This window comes from Ascaphus truei, chromosome 4 (genome assembly GCF_040206685.1).
Source record: "Ascaphus truei isolate aAscTru1 chromosome 4, aAscTru1.hap1, whole genome shotgun sequence".
NCBI lineage: Eukaryota > Metazoa > Chordata > Amphibia > Anura > Ascaphidae > Ascaphus > Ascaphus truei.
This window is the reverse complement of record NC_134486.1, coordinates 103,965,567-103,986,069: the sequence shown is the minus strand read 5'-3', so window position 1 is coordinate 103,986,069 and position 20,503 is coordinate 103,965,567. Positions and strand designations below refer to the sequence as shown.

The window sequence follows — 20,503 nt, the reverse complement described above, 5'->3', positions numbered from 1 at the left end:
GTCCTTACTCGTGAGTGTACTTAAAGTGAGTGTCCTTAAAGCGGGGTATGCCTGTATGTAACATTGTGTACATACAGCTCATGACTGACACGGTGTGCAGCTTTTCAATGGACTCCTAATAAAATGAAAATGTCTGTGAAGAATAGAAGACAGTAATATCTTCCACTTTACCCAAAACAGAATATTGGGAAATATCAGGTTGTTCAAAAAGAATTAACTGCATCTACGTGTGAGTAGACTAAATGGGTCAATAATTAAATTGTACATAAGAAAGGAAATCAATGACAGAATGAATCCTCTCCTCCAATTGTTACCTAGTGTAAATATTAGCTCAACCCTTTTGCTGCGTTAGGCTGCGGCCCCGCTGCCTGCACTGCACACGCTGCCAAGGTGCAAGACGGGCACGCCGGCACGTGCAGTGGGGCCTTAGCCTTAGGCCCCGCTGCCTGTGCGCCTGCGAGGCAGGCAGCGCGTGCAGCCGAGTCCCCCGTTCTGCAGTAAGCTGCAGGGGAAAAGACATGGGGGGGGTGACGGGGGTGCGGCCGTGATGCCACCCGGCAGGTTCGCCTTCATTGGCTGAACTGCTATGGGGCGTGGCCTAGCGCTCCATCGCGACTCCTGATCTCAATTTTCTTGAGAGCGGGGGGTTTCTGTCGGTGCAGCGCGGCGCCCCCCCTCGCAGCGGGCCTGGCCCCATTGTGGGGTGGCTCTTGTCCCTGCAGCGTCCGCCACAGCGGGCGCTGCAGTAGCCAGCAGGGACCTGACCTAAGGAGCAATACAGTGCAGGCCCATCTGGCAGAGAAAGTGTTAAGTTTCCCTTTACTCTTTCTTGCTTTTGACCTTGTGGCAACATGTTTTGGCAAAAAGATTAAACTAAATGACCCATCCTAATAAAAAAAAAGAAAATATATATACATTAATTAAATAATGTGCCCTATTCATTGAATGTGCATTGGGTTTTTTTTTGGTTATCTTTTGTAGATCTAGGGTCACAGACCCAGCAGCACTTCAGAGGATACTATGAAATATATAATATTATAGATTTAGGGGTTTTGCGCCAAGATTGTGTATTTCTAATTTTTTTTTTTTTTATTGCACCTGCAAATAAGGCCTCCCTTGTTCTTATAATAAATCTACTGGTATTTTCCACATGTGAACCGATGGTGTAAATTGTTGGTAACTGCCTCTCCCTTCAACTGAATGAACTCAATATCTCCATGCACAGACATGTCATGCAATATCCCTGTGATTCTATTAATTATTCACAGGTATATTAACCATAATGATGGATTGGTCAAAGTTTACTGAAAAAGTATAGATAACGTAGGCATGATAGACCAATGAAAAAAAGTAGCAAAGTTGTTTTAGAATTAAACTAGTGCAAACATTCTTCAACTATGGTATCATTCTGCAGTTGTATGCTCTCATTAAGTAAAGCTCAACAAGTATTGCAAACTATGTACATTAATCTAATATACCAAGACATGTCAGCCCTTTAAAGAGCGAAATTAGTACGTTTTGGGGGGGGGGGGGGAGCAGGGTTGAAAAATTACATTTTAATGGCAAGGCACTGCTTCTTTTGAGGCTACTTATAGTAAGAATCAGTGAGACTGACTCCAAATCTGCGAGAGTCACTACAAAATCCACCGTGATGCAGTAATAATCAATGTGAGCTGACGTGTCTGTATACTGTATGCTCGGCTCATTGGTTCATTCCTTTAGTGCTGCAGCAGTCAGCTTGTGCTGCTTTTGCCATGGCCCTGCAGGACTGTACAGTATAGCTAAGCTACACTACATAGAGTTCTATTCTTTTTGCATGCAGCAAATGTGCTAAGGTAAATATCACAGAGTTACAGTACCAGCGCATCTTCAATTTCTGCCGTGCCCAGCCGGTGTCCACTAATGTTGATGACATCGTCCATTCGACCAGTTATCTGGTAATAGCCTTCATTTGTCCTGTGGGCTCCATCCCCGGTGAAATAATAGCCTGGAAGAATAGGAAGCATGGCATTAGAAAGTAGTTACTGTTTATTTTAAATATATGTATTTTATCATTTAAAAAAAGACCCCAAGCGCTTGTGCACACACATTGAGGTAAAGTTTAGTACAATCCTTAAACGACTAGTGTTGATTTTTTTCTGAGAGTGGAAAAGTACCCTGTGTTTCCTGTATACCATTATAGGAAGTACAGATAAATGTGTGGTGTCATGTACCATGAAAACTAGTGTTAATGTGAAAGGGACAACTGTCAACCTTCCTTCCATAATGGGCACGTACTGATATAAGCATCTTTATTATTACTGTAGGCCCCCAGCATCCAAGTAGCATCACATGGACTTAGATGTCTTATTTAGCAGTATATTGTATACATAATACAGGCATACCCCGCATTAACGTACGCAATGGGACCGGAGCATGTATGTAAAGCGAAAATGTACTTAAAGTGAAGCACTCCCTTTTTCCCACTTATCGATGCATGTACTGTACTGCAATCGTCCTATATGTGCATAACTGATATAAATAACGCATTTGTAACAGGCTCTATAGTCTCCCCGCTTGCGCACAGCTTCGGTACAGGTAGGGAGCCGGTATTGCTGTTCAGGACGTGCTGACAGGCGCATGCGCGAGCTGCCGTTTGCCTATTGAGCGAGATGTACTTACTCGCGAGTGTACTTAAAGTGACTGTCCTTAAACCGGGGTATGCCTGTAAAGTTTTTACATTAAGTTTGTTTAATTTATAGAGAACAAGGGTGCCAATTAACATGTTCAGTGCCAGATTTAACGGCAATGCATTGCAAAGCCATACCACACATTTGTTCTGCTCCTCAGGCTGACTGGGATATAAGGTGAGGGTGAGCTGTGAAGACTTTTTATTGTCAAGCATAGGGCCTAAACAGGCAAGAACAATCAAGGTGTTGTCGTGTGTAATCGCCTCCGGTACTTGTTAGTGGAAATGCAGCCAAATTAGATAGGATGATAGGGATGAGGAATGTCTAGTGTAGTAAGTATCTACAGAATATTCATACATGCTTGTGGAAGAGGAGGCTGCAGGTTCCCAAGTATAGGCTTGGAAACCATTGGCAAAATGAGTACAAGACAGACTGGATTAGTTTAACATTAATCAATACACTATGCACATGTAGCCATGCTGTAAAATGGCATACAGTTCTCTCTCACGCTGGCAGTAAACCTGGTAAGTTGCAGGATTGCCAGTATCAATCATGGAGGTTTGCCCTCACACCCTGGTGAGGTGTCATATGTATTCAAGGGGAGTGGTAACATGATCTGAGTCCACCGTTAGTGACATCAGAGATTTGCCTGTTCCTGACGTATATAAGGCACAGCACTGCCCAAAGTTAGTGTGTGTTCTACATGACTAGGTTCCAGTTGGAGGTTAAGGAGCCCACTAGTGCGCTAACTAGTGGTGCAGTCCTAGTTCAAGAGCCGCAGCATTAAGGCTAGCCAGGCCTACACTCTGTCCAGGGACCTGTCACAGGTGGTGATCTCCCTGAGGGGAGAGGTGATCCAACTCCATTCGGAGGGCAGACCTTTTGAAGGGAAAGTACATCACAAGATGAGCGGCTGAGCTGAAAGCTGCGAGGGGCAGTCTGCCAAACTGTCAATAAAGATGCCCTGTTTCAAGACAACCCCACTGTGTGAGTGTGAAGTTGCTCCACAGCAGAAGGCACCACCAAGAAGGAGTTCCTCATCAGAACCATCTCCTTGCGGACACAGAGATCCTGATGAGGTGGAGGCGCTGCACTGTATGTAGGTAGGACTCCAGCACACTACCTCAGCTGCCTGTCTGGGTTGACATTCCCCACACACCATCATGCGGGAGACTCGGGAGTCCTGTTGCCAACAGGTGCACCATCAGACACGACCATGTAATGGGGACTGGTTAGACCACAGGGGCCAATGTGAGATTGGGTGGGTCAGACAGGTTAAAAAATCCATTACACACAGTAATATTCTATCTGGGAATGTTTATGTAGCAGTTTGCCATTTTTAATGAGGTATTTGGAATTAATGCAATATTTTTATTGCAAGGATGAGCTGCAGAGACAAACTACAGAAAAGGAAGAAAATAAACAGATGTCTAATTTCTTTCCTAGGCACAAACATTTTTAGATTAGAAATGTACAGTATGACAGAAGTAAATACCAAAAACAGGGAGTTGTAGTTATTAGGAACACAGCAGACTACCTACAAGAAGCACAAAGACAACTCTCGAATATTTGACACGACAGAAAACTACAGGGAAATCCCACTATGATTAACATGAAAGAACAAAAGGGGACTATCAAAGGACTACATGCATGGTTTAATTCCTGGAAACCCCAAACTGTGCACCTTCCATGAGGAACAATTATTTGTCATTTGAGCAGAACCCCAGGCCAATAAAACCTTTCGAATAACCGTTTCTCTTGTCTTTTCTGCCCCTAGGTGTCCCCCGCAATGGGTGGGTATGTGCAAGGTGTAATACAGTATTTTGAAATGTCTGTGGGACTAACAACTGTTTAGTTATAGTGGAATTCTTATCGACTTGATTACCAGGTTGTTTTCTACCTCTAAATAAGGGTAGGAAAGTGACGTGTCTGGTTGGCCAAAAGTACTATTCTTGTCCCGTATATTCCCTCTTGCTTCAACTAAAGTGGGGTCATCACACTGGGCCTTTTTAAAACTCCCAGGACTGACCTCTAGGTCAGCCAAGGTCTTATCCTGTTCTAGGGTGCTGGACGGCTCTTCAGCATCCTGAATTGGTGTATTCCCTACCAAGGTAGGCATGCGAAAGATAATTTTACAACCCTCTTCTTCTTCCCCTTTGGCAGTTGGGCCTTCCTAGAACTCCATGTCTGAAAACGGAAAATAACTTGCTTCTTCTGCCTCCTTTTATGATCCGCTGACGAACCCTGGACGTTACTCTGACAGGAGGACCACATTTTTTGAAAATAGGGAAAGTCCCTACCTATTTTTACTTCATGTGCCAGTTGGGGTACTAGACTTACCCTGATATTAAAGGAACCAAACTCAATAAGGACCTCAGCAGTGGAATATTCACAATTATTCCCATGTATACAGTGAATTGTCACTCTTTGTGACTTGTTTACCCTCTTCCCATTCACCTGTATAAATGCCCAGATATGGTTATTCAAGGTGTCGTCTGGACCAGGACCCATACATTGAGGCCACAAGGAATAAGGCTTGACGCTATTGCGTTGCATTGGTTCAGTACTGAGTGGGCAGGCTTTTTCTGTATGCTCCATCTCATGACAGCTTATACATTTAGGTACATAGTCTGTGTTCCACTTTGTACCCTTTTGGGCTCTCCATGTTGGCTGCTGCCCTTAGTATGTGACCAGTGTTTCTGGTGCCATGGGAAGGCGGCCCCCGCTCTTATGTCCCCCTCTAACCCTGGTACCCTTTAACTGTCTCTAGTAGAGTCCTTGGGTTGTGAGACGCTCTGGGACTGTAGGTTGCAGGTGTTCATCTGCTGCAATGTACCTCTCCACTACGGCCACCAGCTCATTTGCAGTATTGGGGTCACTCTGGCTAACCCAACGGCGTAGGGCAGAGTGAAGTCACCTCAAGAACTGGTCCATGATAAACTGTTCCACGATGTGGCTTGCTGAGTTGATATCGGGTTGTAGCTACTTCCGGGTTAGGTGGATGAGGTCATACATCCTGGACTGGGTGGCTTTATCCAACATGAAGGACCATGCGTGGAACCTCTGGGTGTGAACGGCAGTGATTGCCCTAGGCAGGCGAGAATCTCAAATTTTAACTTTGCATAGGCGTTGGCTTCGGCTACTGTAGCTCTAGGTCAAAGTAAGCCTTCTGGGGTTCGCTGCTTAAGAAGGGTGCGATTAGACTGGCCCACAGCTTCTGGCCAACACTCTCTCTCGGCTTTGGGTTCAAAAGTGAGCAACTAGGTTTCAATATCATCCGAGGCCCCATTCTTCTGAAGGAAGTAGCTTACCCTGGTCATCTTGGGGCCTGGGTGCGCTTCCGCTGGGGCCTTAGCGATAGTTTCTCTCTAATAATAATAATTTATTATTATCACATCTAACACTTTGTATAGGAGCGCATTAGTACCAATTTTTTGTCACTATCATTAGTAGCTGTTGCTGGGTTGAATAAGTGTCTGTTGAAAATTGGCATTAGTGTCTCGCTGCACTGCATTAGTGTCTTGCTGGGTGGTGACAGTGCGTATATATATTAATTAGTTTTTAAAGTTATTTTATGCTATAGTGTTATGCCTGCATTCCCCACCATATGTTACAAACGGCTCCCTCAGGTTACTCTGCTGTCTGTCCAGGCTCGCTATAACATGGTATTTCAGGGTAACCAGATATAGGACAAGTACCACAATGATGGGTTCCACTTGCCTCTGTCTGCTTTATTAGTCCCAGGCAGTGGGACGGCAACACTTTAAAACAAATACAAAATAAATCCCTGCTCAACTGAGCACTAACTAAACAGAAAGTTTTCCCTTACTAACGTTGGGCGGCTTATCCGCTTTCCAACAACAAAGATACAGACTTCAAAATAACACAAAACAAGGACGAATCTTCACCGTTCAGGGGGAAGGTTCACCCTTTTCTGCCTGCTGGCAGCAGCCCAGCCTTCAGGCTCTTCGGGAGAAAGAAACAGCAGGAAAGCAGCCTTAAATACCTGCTTTCCCAATTAGCAGGGCAGGTGAGAGAAACCAGAGCGAGAAAAACAGTTAACTGGAATTCCCATCCACCAGTTTCAGCAACTGTGAAGCTGTGGGATGGAGCACATTTACCCTGTGGCTGCACATTCTGGCCTAAATAGTATAGAAGCTGCCCAGTATCCTGGGAGTCCGATATATCCCATTTAGTACCTCTCTCTGGTTTCTGTCATTCATATATATATATATATATATATATATATATACATATATATATATATATATATATATATAAATAAAACATGGCCGCACTCACATATATAGTCCTATAGGCAGACACTGTGCACAGTAAAGTTTAATAGACCACAGCAACATTTCTAAAAGAAGTGATTTTAAGCACAACAACAGTTATTCCCACGTCCACCACTAGGTAACCTGACGTTTCGGTGCACAAAGAATGTCCCCTTGGGGATCAAAACATTGGGTTACCCTGTATTGAACCTAGGAATAAATCCCTCTGATATGATTTTGAACTGTTCTGGTGCTGATAATCCCCCCCCCTTTTTTTTTTTAGAACTGTTGCTATATATATATCTCTGGGGGGAGGTGCCACCAGCATCCAAACAACTGCTACCAGTCAGAAATTGATTAACACACATTCCCAGCTAGCTCAAACTCCCACACCCACCACATCATGAATATATATTTATGTCAACAAGAGAGCTACTGAGCATGGCAATTGTATATAACAAGAGACAGGGGTGCCCAATGCTACATCCCATTGACAAAACATATATGGTAAAAAAGTATAAAGTAAAATACTTCAATAATAATAATAAATACTTGGTTATTTAGTTAACCCTTTGGCCAAAGCGTCATAAGCCTGCATACCAACGCCACATTATTATTATTGAAGTATTTTACTTTATACTTTTTACCATATATGTTTTGTCAATGGGATGTAGCATTGGGCACCCCCTGTCTCTTGTTATATACAATTGCCACGCTCAGTAGCTCTCTTGTTGACATAAATATATATTCATGATTTGGTGGGTGTGGGAGTTTGAGCTAGCTGGGAATGTGTGTTAATCAATTTCTGACTGGTAGCAGTTGTTTGGAGGCTGGTGGCATCTCCCCCCAGAGCTCACTCCTCCTTCCTTCACCTTTTTAACTTGGGAGGTCTTTTCATTTTGCTGCAGGAACAGGACCTATGATTGTTCTTCCCCTCTTACAGAGGCAAAAGGAAGGGTTCACAGTGTAGTGTAGGACCTGCATTAATTTGGTTATACCTTGGCGTTGGTATGCAGGCTTATGACGCTTTGGCCAAAGGGTTAACTAAATAACCAAGTATTTATTATTATTATTGAAATATGTTACTTTATACTTTTTACCATATATGTTTTGTCAATGGGATGTAGCATTGGGCACCCCTGTCTCTTGTTATATACTTTCATACACATTCATATATAATTGCACTTCAGCTTCTGTTGGCCATTAAATGTATTCTACCTTACATTTGTTCTTTTTATTACAAAAGTCTCTTTCTGTCTACCCTACGAGCTGACACAAAGCACAGCGTGCATGGAACCTAATTACCTGGATAGGTTTTGAAGTAAGCATCAACAAATCTCTGATGATCTCCATATATAGTTCTGGCCATACCAGGCCATGGCTGTGCAATGCATAGGGCTCCAGAAACATCACCTCCTTCTATAACCTTTCCCTGTCAATCCAAACACATTATAGACCAAAATAAATCAATTAAACGTATAACAGGTCCAGTTTACAGAATGTATTTTTTACTTTTATACAGTGTTGGTAGTTGTCGCTAGAGAATTACTTTTACGTGACCCATTCTTTTGAAACTGTACATTTTTCAGGGTCGTTTTATAGAACATGGATTTCAATAATAATTCTTAGCTAATAATTCTTGGAACTATTGCAAGTAAATTTAACTAATATAAGCAACTAAAACAAAATAAGAAGACATTGGATTATTTAGAGTGGGAAGAAGGTAAATCACATGGTCAAATGATGAAATATACTCAGTTATTGGGAAATTAACTAATTTCTGTCATCAAAGATTATATATAATAATGATGATGCAAAGAATATCTCTATATTTGCAGTTCCATAAATCTCTGTACCTGAAAAGACACAAAGTGTATGTGCTATAATTACTACAGTATTTTGTTTGGTTCAAACAACCACCATCAAAAACACATTAATATACAGCAATTTACAGTAGTGGCCCCTATTTGGTGCTTGCTTTTAGGAATAGCTCATGAATAGATTTTAAATTACTATGAATCATGTGATTTTTGGACAATTTGCAAACAGCAGATACATTGTATTAATCCTAATTTTGATCAAATCTGTAAAAAAAAAAATCGCCCAGTAAATTACCAAGTACATAAGTACCAAAATCCAAAGCTTACTGATTCTATTAGCAATTTTCTTCCTTTAGTAGTAAAAGTCACAGGTTAACAAGGACAGGTACAGTATCTAGCATTTAGAGAATTGGTGAATTCCATGGCTTCTATTCCTAAAGCTACCTACAGTCTAAAGACAAGATGCTTTGGTTATTTAGTAGTAGAAAGTCCCTTTCAGTACTGCTTTTTATGATGACCTGTTCATTTGAGAGGGAGAACGGGGTTCCAAACCTGGAAAATGTATGCATTGTGCCTTAAACTTTGATTGGCATAGATATTTTGATACTGAACTCACATTCTCACTTAGGAGTAAAGGTTGGATTCCAAAGAAGGGTCTCATAGCCATCGCTGGGATGACCTCAGCTTCAGGCTCGGAGGGGCGTGGAGAGATGCAGATTCCACCAGTTTCTGTAGGAGAGTACAAAAGTCACTTAAAGCGGCAAACCTCCCCAGAAAGGATTATATATAAATAAATAAATAAATATATATATATATATATATATATATATATATATATATATATATATATATATATATATATATATATATATATATACAGTGTTCGACAAACCTATACATTTGCACGCCCCGGGCGAGTGGATTTAACATCGTGGCGAGCTTCTATTGGCCCAGGCATCTCACGTTTGGTACTAGGTGGCGAGTAGATTTTTTTGTTGGGCGAGTAGATTTTTTGGTGATTTGTCGACCACTGATATATATATATATATATATATATATATAGTTAAAATCAAGGACGGAACATAGAACATTGACAGAGCCCAATGCTACTTCCAATGACACAGATACCCAGTATAAATGAATGGAGAGCCCACAGTGTATACAGTGCTTTACAAAAGGGGTGTGTGGAGTGGGAGCTAATAAAAATGGTGTGGGTAGGTGTGGAAATGTGGGAGATAGTGGCATAACTAAAAGTGTGTGTGGATACTATGTGGTCCCTATTGGTGTATAGGGATGGAAAAACAAGGAGTATTGGTATGTGTAAGAGACAGCTGTGTGTGCATACATATAGCACAGTATGTACAGACATGGTCTTTAGCGCTCACGGGAAGAGAGTTCACTTGTGTCAGTAATGACTCATAAAATTTCGATCTCTGTTTAGGCCACCGTTAAGTGTCCTGAACAGTTGCATAAATTTGTATTCATGCAACCGTCTCTCTTTCGGTGTTTTAAGATTGAATGAACCTGCATCGCCACAGCATCACACGCGGAACAAGAGACAGTCCTGTTGGCGAACATTTCTCTGACTCTGGCCATAAGATGAACGATCTGAGGGTTGCCATACTCAAAGGTAATTTTGTATACACTGTGGGCTCTCCATTCATTTATATTAACACAGATACACACACACACACACACTCTTACATCACTTTCTTTCAGGAACCATTTAACACCTCTAGCCATAAATCTCATCCACACCGGGGGAAAGACAAGCACAGATAACATTCCAAGAGACACTGTTTTTAAGTATTCCCTTTGCTTGCTTCATTCATTGTAACATCGCCGGAAGAAGAGATCAGTGTATCTCGAAAGCTCGCACAAATAAAAGCATTTCGTTAGCCACAGAACGGTATCATCTATTTATTTTTTTAATATATATATATATATATATATATATATATATATATATATTAAAAACATATGGTCATTTAGTTTGATTCTTTGACCAAAGTATCTTAAGCCTGCACACCAAACGCCAAGGTAAACCAAATCTGTGCAGGTCCTAACACTAATCAAATTCTTAATAACCTGTATAATACCAGGAAGAAAACTTTATAATAAAGCTGTTGTGATTAGCTGCATAGTTCTTAGTTTGATTGAAGCTCTTATTTACCTGTATAATACCAGAAAAAGCACTCTGAATTAGATTTGTCACAACCAAACTGCATGCATGGACCTGCGTGTGTGGAAAATGAATGGTCCTTAACCATTTGGAAGCATAGTGGGACGGGGGTGAGCTTGGAACCTGGGAAGGAGGAGCCACCCTCCTTTAATCAGCTGTGACCAAGTTGGACAAGATTGCAAAACAGAGAAAACCAGTAAGCTCCTAATTTATATACCCCCAAAGTAACCACAATATATATATATATATTTGCATATGAGTGTCAAAACGGAGTGCTACTGGGCATGGCAATATATGGTTAAAATCAAGGACAGAACATAGAACATAGACAGGGCCCAATGCTACTTCCAATGACACAGATACACAGTAAAGTATGTATATCTTTGGCCAAAGAATCAAACTAAATGACCATATGTTTTTATCAATTCTGGCCATCACAGGCCAATAGGAAGCCGCAACCGATGACAGTTTGGCTTCCTATTTGCTCACAGGACCCGAAAGACTTGAAGGTTAATACATTTACCCAGAACAAACACCTTTTATTTATTTATAAAAATGTTTTATCAGGAATTAATACATTGAGAGTTACCTCTCGTTTTCAAGTATGTCCTGGGCACAGAGTTAAAAAAATACATGGTTACATTAAAAGAACAGAGGTTATACAGTCAATTCCCAGGCATTTCATGGACAGATAAAGTTGGAAAATTGGGTACAAGAGATAAAGGGGTTGGTGAGTTTCAGATTGAAATAGAGCAGCTTTAACATCACCAAACACCAGCGAACGTCAGCAAACGGCTCACACCCTTTTAGTTGTTCTTCGGCTGCGCCAAAAGCTGTCCGTCGTTGTCCTATAATTTACCAGTAATTATCTCGGAAAACTGGGATCCACAGAGCTAAAATGGCACTGTTCAGATCAGCTGGCCCCCCTGGTTCCATAAAAATAAATAAAAGAACAACAAAAAATACCCCAGTCGGGTGTAGAGATGAAGCCAACCTCATTGTTCCTAGTGATAACCCAACATATCCTTTTATATAACTCAAAATTAGAAAATCAGAGTTTTAATAGGATTCAATGTCAGTGATGGTGAAGATTATCCAAACATATCCCAGCCTATCAGAGAAAACTATGAAGTTAGCTGTACATGCTGTACATCCCTAACATCCTCTTGATCAACATGGTAATTTATTTAACCTTCTTCAGTATAATGAGGCTGAAGGAGTAGCTTAGTGATAAGAAAGATCACTGTCTTTAAAGTTGGTGAATCTGGTTCACATACCAATGTCTGCAATCCTTATGACTTTGAGAAAGTCAATTTTCAGTATCTCCCTGTGGCTCTGGCACCAAATATTTTGGAAGTTCTTCTGGGCAAAAACTCACTGTGCCTGCAAATCATAACCTTACATTTATCTGTATTAAATCATCTGCCATTTACCTTCCCAGGTTTCCAGTCCCTCCAAGTCCTTCTGGAGAAAAATGACATCCTGCTCTGATTCTACTACCTTACACAATTTAGTATCATCAGCAAAGATGGAGACTTTGCTCTCGATGGCAACCTCAAGGTCATTAATAAACAAGTTAAAAAGCAGTGGTCCCAGTACCGACACCCGAGGTACTCCACTCACGACTTTAGCCCAACCTGAAAAAGTTCCATTTATGACAACCCTCTGTTGTCTGTCCTTCAACCAGTTTTTAATCCAGGTGCATATATTTTTACCGAGTCCAATTTGCTTTATTTTGTACACCAACCTCTTGTGTGGATCGTATCAAAAGCCTTTGCAAAAATAAAGTAGACCACATCAACTGCATTACCCTGGTCTAAATTCCTACTTACCTCCTCAAAGAAACAAATAAGGTTAGTTTGGCAAGATCTATCCTTCATAAATCCATGCTGACTATTACTAATAATTTTGTTTTCCATTAGGTATTCCTGAATATTATCCCATAATAAACCTTCAAGTAGTTTCCCCACTGATGAAGTCAGGCTTACAGGTCTGTAATTCCCCAGATGTGATCTAGCTCCCTTTTTAAATATAGGCACCATATCTGCTTTACACCACTCTTTTGGTACTGAGCCTGTGTAAATGGAGTCCTTGAATATTAAATATAATGGTTTGGCTATTACTGAACTTAACTCCTTCAGAACTCTTGGATATATGCCATCGGGGCCAGGTGCGTTACAGTATTTACTTTAATTTTTTCAAGCTGTCTATGAACTTCTTCCTCAGTTAACCAATTGGTCATTAATATGGATGTTGTGGCTTCCTCCTGCAGCACAACAATTGAACTTGATTCTTCCCTGGTAAACACAGAGGCAAAAAATTTGTTTAATACCTCTCCTTTCCCCTTATCTACAATAATCTGCCTGCCCGTCTCACACTGAAAGGGTCCTATATTTTCTTTACTAATTTTTTTTGCTATGAAGGTACTTAAAGAACTTTATAGGGTTGACCTTACTTTCTATTGCAATCCTTTTTTCATTATCCATTTTTGCTCATTTGATTGCCTTTTTTCAATTTTTGTTACATTCCTTATAATTCTGATACGATGCCTCTGTCCCTTCTGACTTAAAGAATCTAAACGCCTTCCTCTTCTTGTCCATTTCCTCCCCTACCTGTTTATTTAGCCACATTGGTTTAGACTTATTTCTTTTATACTTATTACCCAAGCGTATACAGTATGCCGATTAGTGTGCTTTTCAACAATGTTTTAAAGACAACCCATTTATCTTCTACAGTTTTCCCTGCAAAAGCATCATCCTAATGTATTACTTGTAGATTAGTCCTCAGTTTATTAAAATCTGCCTTTCTAAAGTTTAAGGTCTTTGATATAATTCTATATTATCTGCAAAGAGTTAATCAACAGAGCCAAGACAATGTTTACTCATCTATCTTGAGTTGGATTCATCCCCTAACATATCAGTAAAGCAATAAAGTGAATGTGAAAAGGGCTTTACGAGACTAAATTACTTTTATTACTAAGCATTAGTAATAGTAATGCCGTCTGAGATTACGCTGCTCTTGAACCATGAGTCTTAATCATTCTCATTCTGAGATCAGAATTAGATCAGATATTTGTACTGCACCATCCACATTATCAGACTTAATTGGACCGTTTATATATTTAAACTACCATTCTGTGCCCAAACGACTCGTTGCAGCCCTATGGGGAAAGGGAATGTAGTAACTTTATATCTATTTATTTTTTGTAAACATAATCTAGTTGATGTTTATAAGCACCACTTAAATGTAAAAAAAAAAACATTAAATAAATCTCGTGCAAATTAATTTGACTAAGTACATGCAAATGAGACTACACTAATTATTATAACCTAATCACTTTAAAGCTCCTTAAGTGAAGCTCAACTGTAATTGGTACAGTAGGTCCCCTGTAAGGCAGCTATGGCTAATGCTCACTATGCTTATCCTTCTTCAATGAAAATTAACTGTTTCACTGCAAGAGGAATGGTAATGCATTCCAGGCCTCATCTGTATTTTTTTTTATTAAATATATATCACAGATCTGTGGATGGTCCCAATACAAACAGCTTACAAAAAAATTGTGTCTTAGCCATAGAGAGATAATATGATTTGCTGAAGGCCAGAGGAAATGGAATCTGGAAGCAGTGGCGTAACTACATTTCTTTGAGCCCCTCTGCAAAAAAATTTCAAGGGCCCCTAAAAAAAATTCTTTCCACCAGGGTTCCCATGTGTGCGGCCTAACTCTGACTTTCAAAGTTATCAAATATTCTGCCACCCCTCCCTCCCCCCGTACATCTCAGCCCTCTTTCCCAAATATACCCATAAACGCCCCCTCTGTTCTGCCTATGACATCCACCTCTCCTTCTGCCCTGTCACCTCCTTTAATTCCCACCTACAAGACTTCTCCTGTGTTTCACCCTCTCTCTGGAATTCCCCATTGCGCACCAGCCGAATCTCCCTCAGCTTTCCGACATTTAAAAAAATCTGAAAACTGACCTTTTAACAGAAACCTCTCTCATATACACCTAACATCCCCCGCTACCCCTCCAATCTTTGTTCAAAATTCTTTATTCCCATTTCCAATTCTCTTTGGTTACAACACATTTTAGGTAGTTCACATACAGTATCAATACATGTTCCTTTCTTAACCACCTCTCGTTTCTACTAAAACATTACTATTACAGTCAACTTTGTAAAATATTTTCTGTGCTTTCTAATATACTATTCCCACCAATGTGAAGTTATATATATATCTCTTTGCAAAACCCAACACAGACATGGAAATAACAGGGAATGGAGGAGGGGGGAGGGGGGTACCTAGGTAGCTACCTTAATCTCTCTTCGGTAAACTTTAGACCCGTCAAATCTTAATGGGATCAGCTATGGGCTGGACCAAACTCCATGCTGAAGCATACTCCGTAACAAAATAAGTGGCCACTTCCCCTTTAGTTTCTACATTTCCCCTCATTCCCTCTAGATTGTAATTTCTCATGACCAGGGCTCCCATTACCGTTTGTATCTGTTTGAACTTGTTTGTGCTTACACAGTGTGTCAATCTATTTACTGTACGTTATTTATATCACTCTATACCCCCATTGTACTGTGCTGTGTAAAGCTAAGTTCCTGCTGCAGACAGCGGCGTGCGTGACAGCGTGCGCACCTCCCACCAGCCCCTTACCTTCTCCTTATGAGTCCTTGGTGCCTCCTCGCTTCCTGGCGCACTGCATACTGTGACGCATCATCCAGCAGGGGCTACAACAGGATTGTGTTCCCGTGCGGCGACGCGTCACATGGTGTGCCAGGGAGCCAATCAGAGGCAAGAAATCTCACAGATCATTAATTTGCTTGGGAACTAGCCACTTTGCTGCTGGAAAGGTTTGCAAAGGGGGTGAGGGGTTAGGTTGTGTGAGAAGAGTGTGCCCTCATCATGAGACACACTGCCACCCTCCCCTCACTTAGTACAGAGTTGTGTGTTGGTGCTGCTGTGCTTAAGCTGTGTTCGTAATGGAATGTGAACTGCTCATCCGGATCTGGGCGCTCGTTCTATCTTTTAGGGCCGTTCTATACAGCATGCGGCCGTGCGTGCCTATGTGAACACGCGTGCACGTGCCGCATGCTTTTTGTATGTATACTATAGAAGCTGTGATGGTACAGTGTTTGTGTGTTTATGTGTGTATGTATGTGTCATTTATTATTTATTAAAAAAAAAAACATTGGTAAAAATAAAATATTTATTAAATTTGTGTTGACACACAAATACATATACACATACGCACACACACACACATATACATATACATACATACATACATACAAATGTACACACACACACATATACATACATTCAGCACCGGTAGCGGCGCGAAAAGATGAATTTCCCCATTTTCCCCGCTGTCTGTCGGCTCCCCGCGTGCGGCGCCATTATAGAAAGGTTGACTAACGTCAGCCAACTAAAATTCCGCGTGCGCTCCTGGCACAATATAACCGCCCTAAACCATAAGGAGCAGGGGAGAACAGATCTGCTGAGACAGGACAAACGCTCTCTCTCCTCCTCCTTTTTTTATAACCCATCAATGTGGGAGGGTGGGGGAGAGACACTATATTATTAGCAGCTACTGCAAAAGCGAGAGAGAATCATTCAACTCCATCTCCCTCCACTTACCAAACCCTCCCCGTTTAGGCCATGCCCCCCCCCTCTGCAGGCTTCAGAATCAGAAATGGGAAATGTAACCCAAGTAACTAAAGGGGTCTGAGGTTTCACCGTGGATAGGATGTACTGGGGGCAGGTTGTCATGGGTCACAGGTATTGATAATGCTAGCTAATCTGATCAGAAATGTGGCTGAGCCTGGGTCGTGGCCCGCCCACCGTCATGGGCGCCCACCCAGCCCATATTGGCCACGCCCCCTGCACCTAAAAAGCTGCCTACAGATTGCGGTGAAGCGCCGTGCACGTGCCGCCAGGACGCAAGGCGGGTGTGCAGGCGCATGCAGTGGGGCCTTAGCCTAATATGTTGGCACTTTACAAATAAACAATAATAATAATAATAATAATGGGAAATAAATAATGGCAACTCAGATTTCTCCCTTCTTTGAACTTATTTGATATATCCCTGTCTACCTTGCCTTTCTAAAAAATGTCTAACCTTTTTTTAAAGATATCTATTGCATCGTCTGTCACAGTTTCCATCGGTAGTAAATTCCACAATTTAACTACTGCACCATTACTGTAGAGAACCATCGCCTTTCCTCCAATACAAGGGCTGTCTCGGTGTCATTTTTTATTTCCTTGGGATAAAAAGTTCCCTGTAAAGTTCCTGGAATTGACCTTGAATTAATTTGTAAATAGTTAATATATCCCCACTTCGATGCTTTTTGTCTAATATAAACCAACCTAATTTGACCAGCTTCTCCTCATAGTAAAAGCATCCATCTCCTTTATTAATTTGGAAGCTCTTCTCTGATCTTTTTACAGTTCCACAATGTCTTTTCTATGGCCCTGCTCCCACAACTGTACTTACTATTTAAGGTGTGGTCTCACTATGATTTATACAGAGGCAAAATGATGCTGCCTTCCCCTTCCTCGATACCCCATTTTATGCAAGATAATATCCTTTTAGCCTTTGTAGCTACATTGAGCACTAATGCTAAGCCTGTTGTCTACAAGCAATCTTAAATCCTTCTCCATCAAAGATTGACCTAATTTTGGCCAGTTTAGTAAAATCAGAGCAGGATGGCAGTCCTCTATATTTGGATACAGTACCTTACATCATTTAGTGTAATCAGCAGGAGACTTCTCACATTCAATTGACTCTTTATTCAATGTGGCAAGACCACAGAACTTCAAAAAAACCTACAGCAGATATTTAAGTGTAGCCCTTTTTCTGAACCCTCCCAAAGGAGGCACCTGCGGCTCCAGGAGATCTGAGCCTCCACTAGCAGGGAGCCTGGGGTAACTATTCTATCGCAGCGCCTCCACTTACCCAGGATCCCCGTGATGTGAGATTCCCCTGGGCAAGAAATACATACACACACGTGATGCAACCAACTTTACTGTAATAATGATAATGCACGGAACCTTATCACTCTATAATGCAACTTAGCAATAACACATATCCTAATAACTGGTACCGTCATTATAATGGTAGTGGCTCAGCCACGCTCCTAATGAGTACTGTCTCAGTCCTGCTACCACGTGCTCCACACCGTGTCCGTGTACGGTAATGTATTGGTATAGGCTCAGTTCTTTAACCACTCGCTCAGTGTTCCTAAAGAGTTTAGCCTAAGGCAGGATCAGCGGCTGTTGACCGATGTTGGTGCACTTGATGTTATAGTACCTTCCGGTCACGGCGGTGACCGGTACCTCTTCGCAAAGGGTCAGATGAATCAGCGGTCTGCCTCCTGGGTCTCAATGTCCAGCCGTCTGGTCCCAGACGACTCGCCAGCAAGCCTGCTCTGCGCGCTTGTCCCTTTATTCATAGCTGTCCACACAGTGCAGGGTGAGGCTCGCTACCACTATGGGCGTCCCTGCAGCACGGCAACCTTCGGTGACTTCAGGTAACACTCCTAAGGGCCAACGGGGTAGCCTGTCCTATGCAGGTGGGTCACTGACCCCCTGCACCCACTCTACCTCTCCCTTCACCTCCCGGATCCCCTCTGACTAACTCAACCTAACACCTGCAGCAAACACACTGCACTCACACTGTACCTGCAGCAACCGTGCTGCACACACACACTGTGCCTACTTGTCAGCGCACACAGCACTGACAGCCGTGACACTGACAAGACTACACACTCCACACACTGCTAAGGGTAGGGTCCCTAACCTAGGGGCCGTCCCTCAGTACTTACCCCCTACCCTGGTGGGGATTGGGGCCTGCCTGGGATCTGGGGAACTACCTTACCTGGTGTAGGAGCCACTCGCTCCCTACACCCTTCCTTCCCCTTCCTGCTCCTAGCTCCAACTGCCATGCTCCAAAGCCCGCGAAATGTATCTATTCCCCTGTCTGGGAATCCTGGGCCCTCATTGGCCACTATGAGGGACCTGGTGCTTGCCTCCCTATGCCTCATGGGACGTGTAGTCCCGTGGAGGCCTTTGTACCATTGGGGCCACGTGCGCGCTTGCCCTGCGCATGCGCGAGTCTCTACTGGCTCCTGTGAGCCTTCTGCGCATGCGCGATCACTGCACATGCGCGAGCACTTGTAATGGCGGTCCCCGCTAGCCGGGTGCGCCGCCGGGACTCCAGGGACTCGGAGCGCTCCCTGCTCCGGCCCCCACCCTCGCGTTGTGCCGGCGGGTCTTTCGCTGCCTCCAGCGGCACCCGCGACCGCTCGGCACTTAGTGAGGGGGGTCTCTGGGACCAAAATAAGACCGGGGCTACATTAGCTTAGACATATCTGAGACCTGAACCGCCGGGGGGCGTGGCCTAGCGCTCCGTCGCGACTCCTGATCTCAATTTTCTTGAGAGCAGGAGTTTCTGTCTGCGCAGCGCAGCAGCCCCCCATCGCAGCGGGCCCGGCTCCATTGTGGGGCGGCTCTTGTCCTGCAGCGTCCGCCACAGCGGGCGCTGCAGTAGCCAGCAGGGACCTGGCCTTAACCTTTTGGCCAGCATGCTATCTGCCTCGTTGCCCTTCTCATAGTATTTTTGGGTGCTCCATCGCCATGCTCTTTTACTTTGTCTAGCTTAGTACGTTCCTTAAGAGTTTTAGTAGAAAGATTGTGCTTGTGAGATTTTTCAAGCTTGGCTATCTGTTTTATGGGAAATTGAATCCTTTGTTGACTATTTTTTTCTTCCTTTGAGAACCTCATTTAATGAATACATCTGTAAGTACTTCCTTCTCTGCCTTCCTTCTCTTTTGTTAAGTAAGAAATTGTGGAACAATTGTGTTCAACATGACATGTGGTAATCAGAATATAAAGTTAGTCTCCCAATAAATGGGGTGCAAAAGAAAAATGAGAAAAGAAACAGCTCTATTTAGTTACATGAAAAATATAGTGAGGAGTGAAGCAAAAACGTTGTAGCTTAGATTGTGCAAATGTGTGAAATTTGAAACATGCAATAACCATACAGTAGAACAGTACGTATATAAAATGTTAGTTTTCCACTAAATGGAGATTAACATCTTAGAGAAAAAGTAAAATAGTAAATATAAGGGGAACGATCACTGTTAAGCTGTGCGAGAAATAGAGTAGGCAACATTGCCAAAATACAGTATTTAGCTTAGAATGAGCAGTTGTGTGAAACATGGAGCAGCCAGAAATTAAAGTTAGTCTTCTAGTCTACTTCACCAGAGGTGAACAGCTTAGTGAAAAATAAAAATTGTAAATAAGAGAAGACACAACTCTGTTTAATATGAAGGAAGTAAAGTGAGCCTCAATGCAAATATATTTTAGTTTTGACTGTCTTTAGTGTGAGTTGCTTATCTGTTGGTTGTTTCGAGCGGTCAGTCATGGTGGGCAAAGACGAGAGGGATAAAGTTGGTGCTTGTCCAGATGAACTCCAACTCAGGACTGACACAAAAATCACCGAACACGTCCAAGCGAATTAGTCTTCCATCAGGTTGATCATGGGAGACGTG

The 20,503-nt window shown here is 42.3% G+C and overlaps 1 protein-coding gene across 1 annotated transcript in view; it reads right to left on the bottom strand.

Moving 5' to 3' along the window:
* ACSS1 (acyl-CoA synthetase short chain family member 1) overlaps window positions 1-20,503 on the bottom strand; it is a 128,744-nt gene that overhangs the window by 34,591 nt on the left and 73,650 nt on the right. The window contains exons 9-11 of the mRNA XM_075596301.1: window positions 9,383-9,495; window positions 8,252-8,378; window positions 1,860-1,987 (exon numbers count right to left, since the gene is read on the bottom strand). Of these exons, the coding sequence (XP_075452416.1) occupies window positions 1,860-1,987; window positions 8,252-8,378; window positions 9,383-9,495 (368 nt within the window). The remainder of the gene's footprint in view (window positions 1-1,859; window positions 1,988-8,251; window positions 8,379-9,382; window positions 9,496-20,503) is intronic.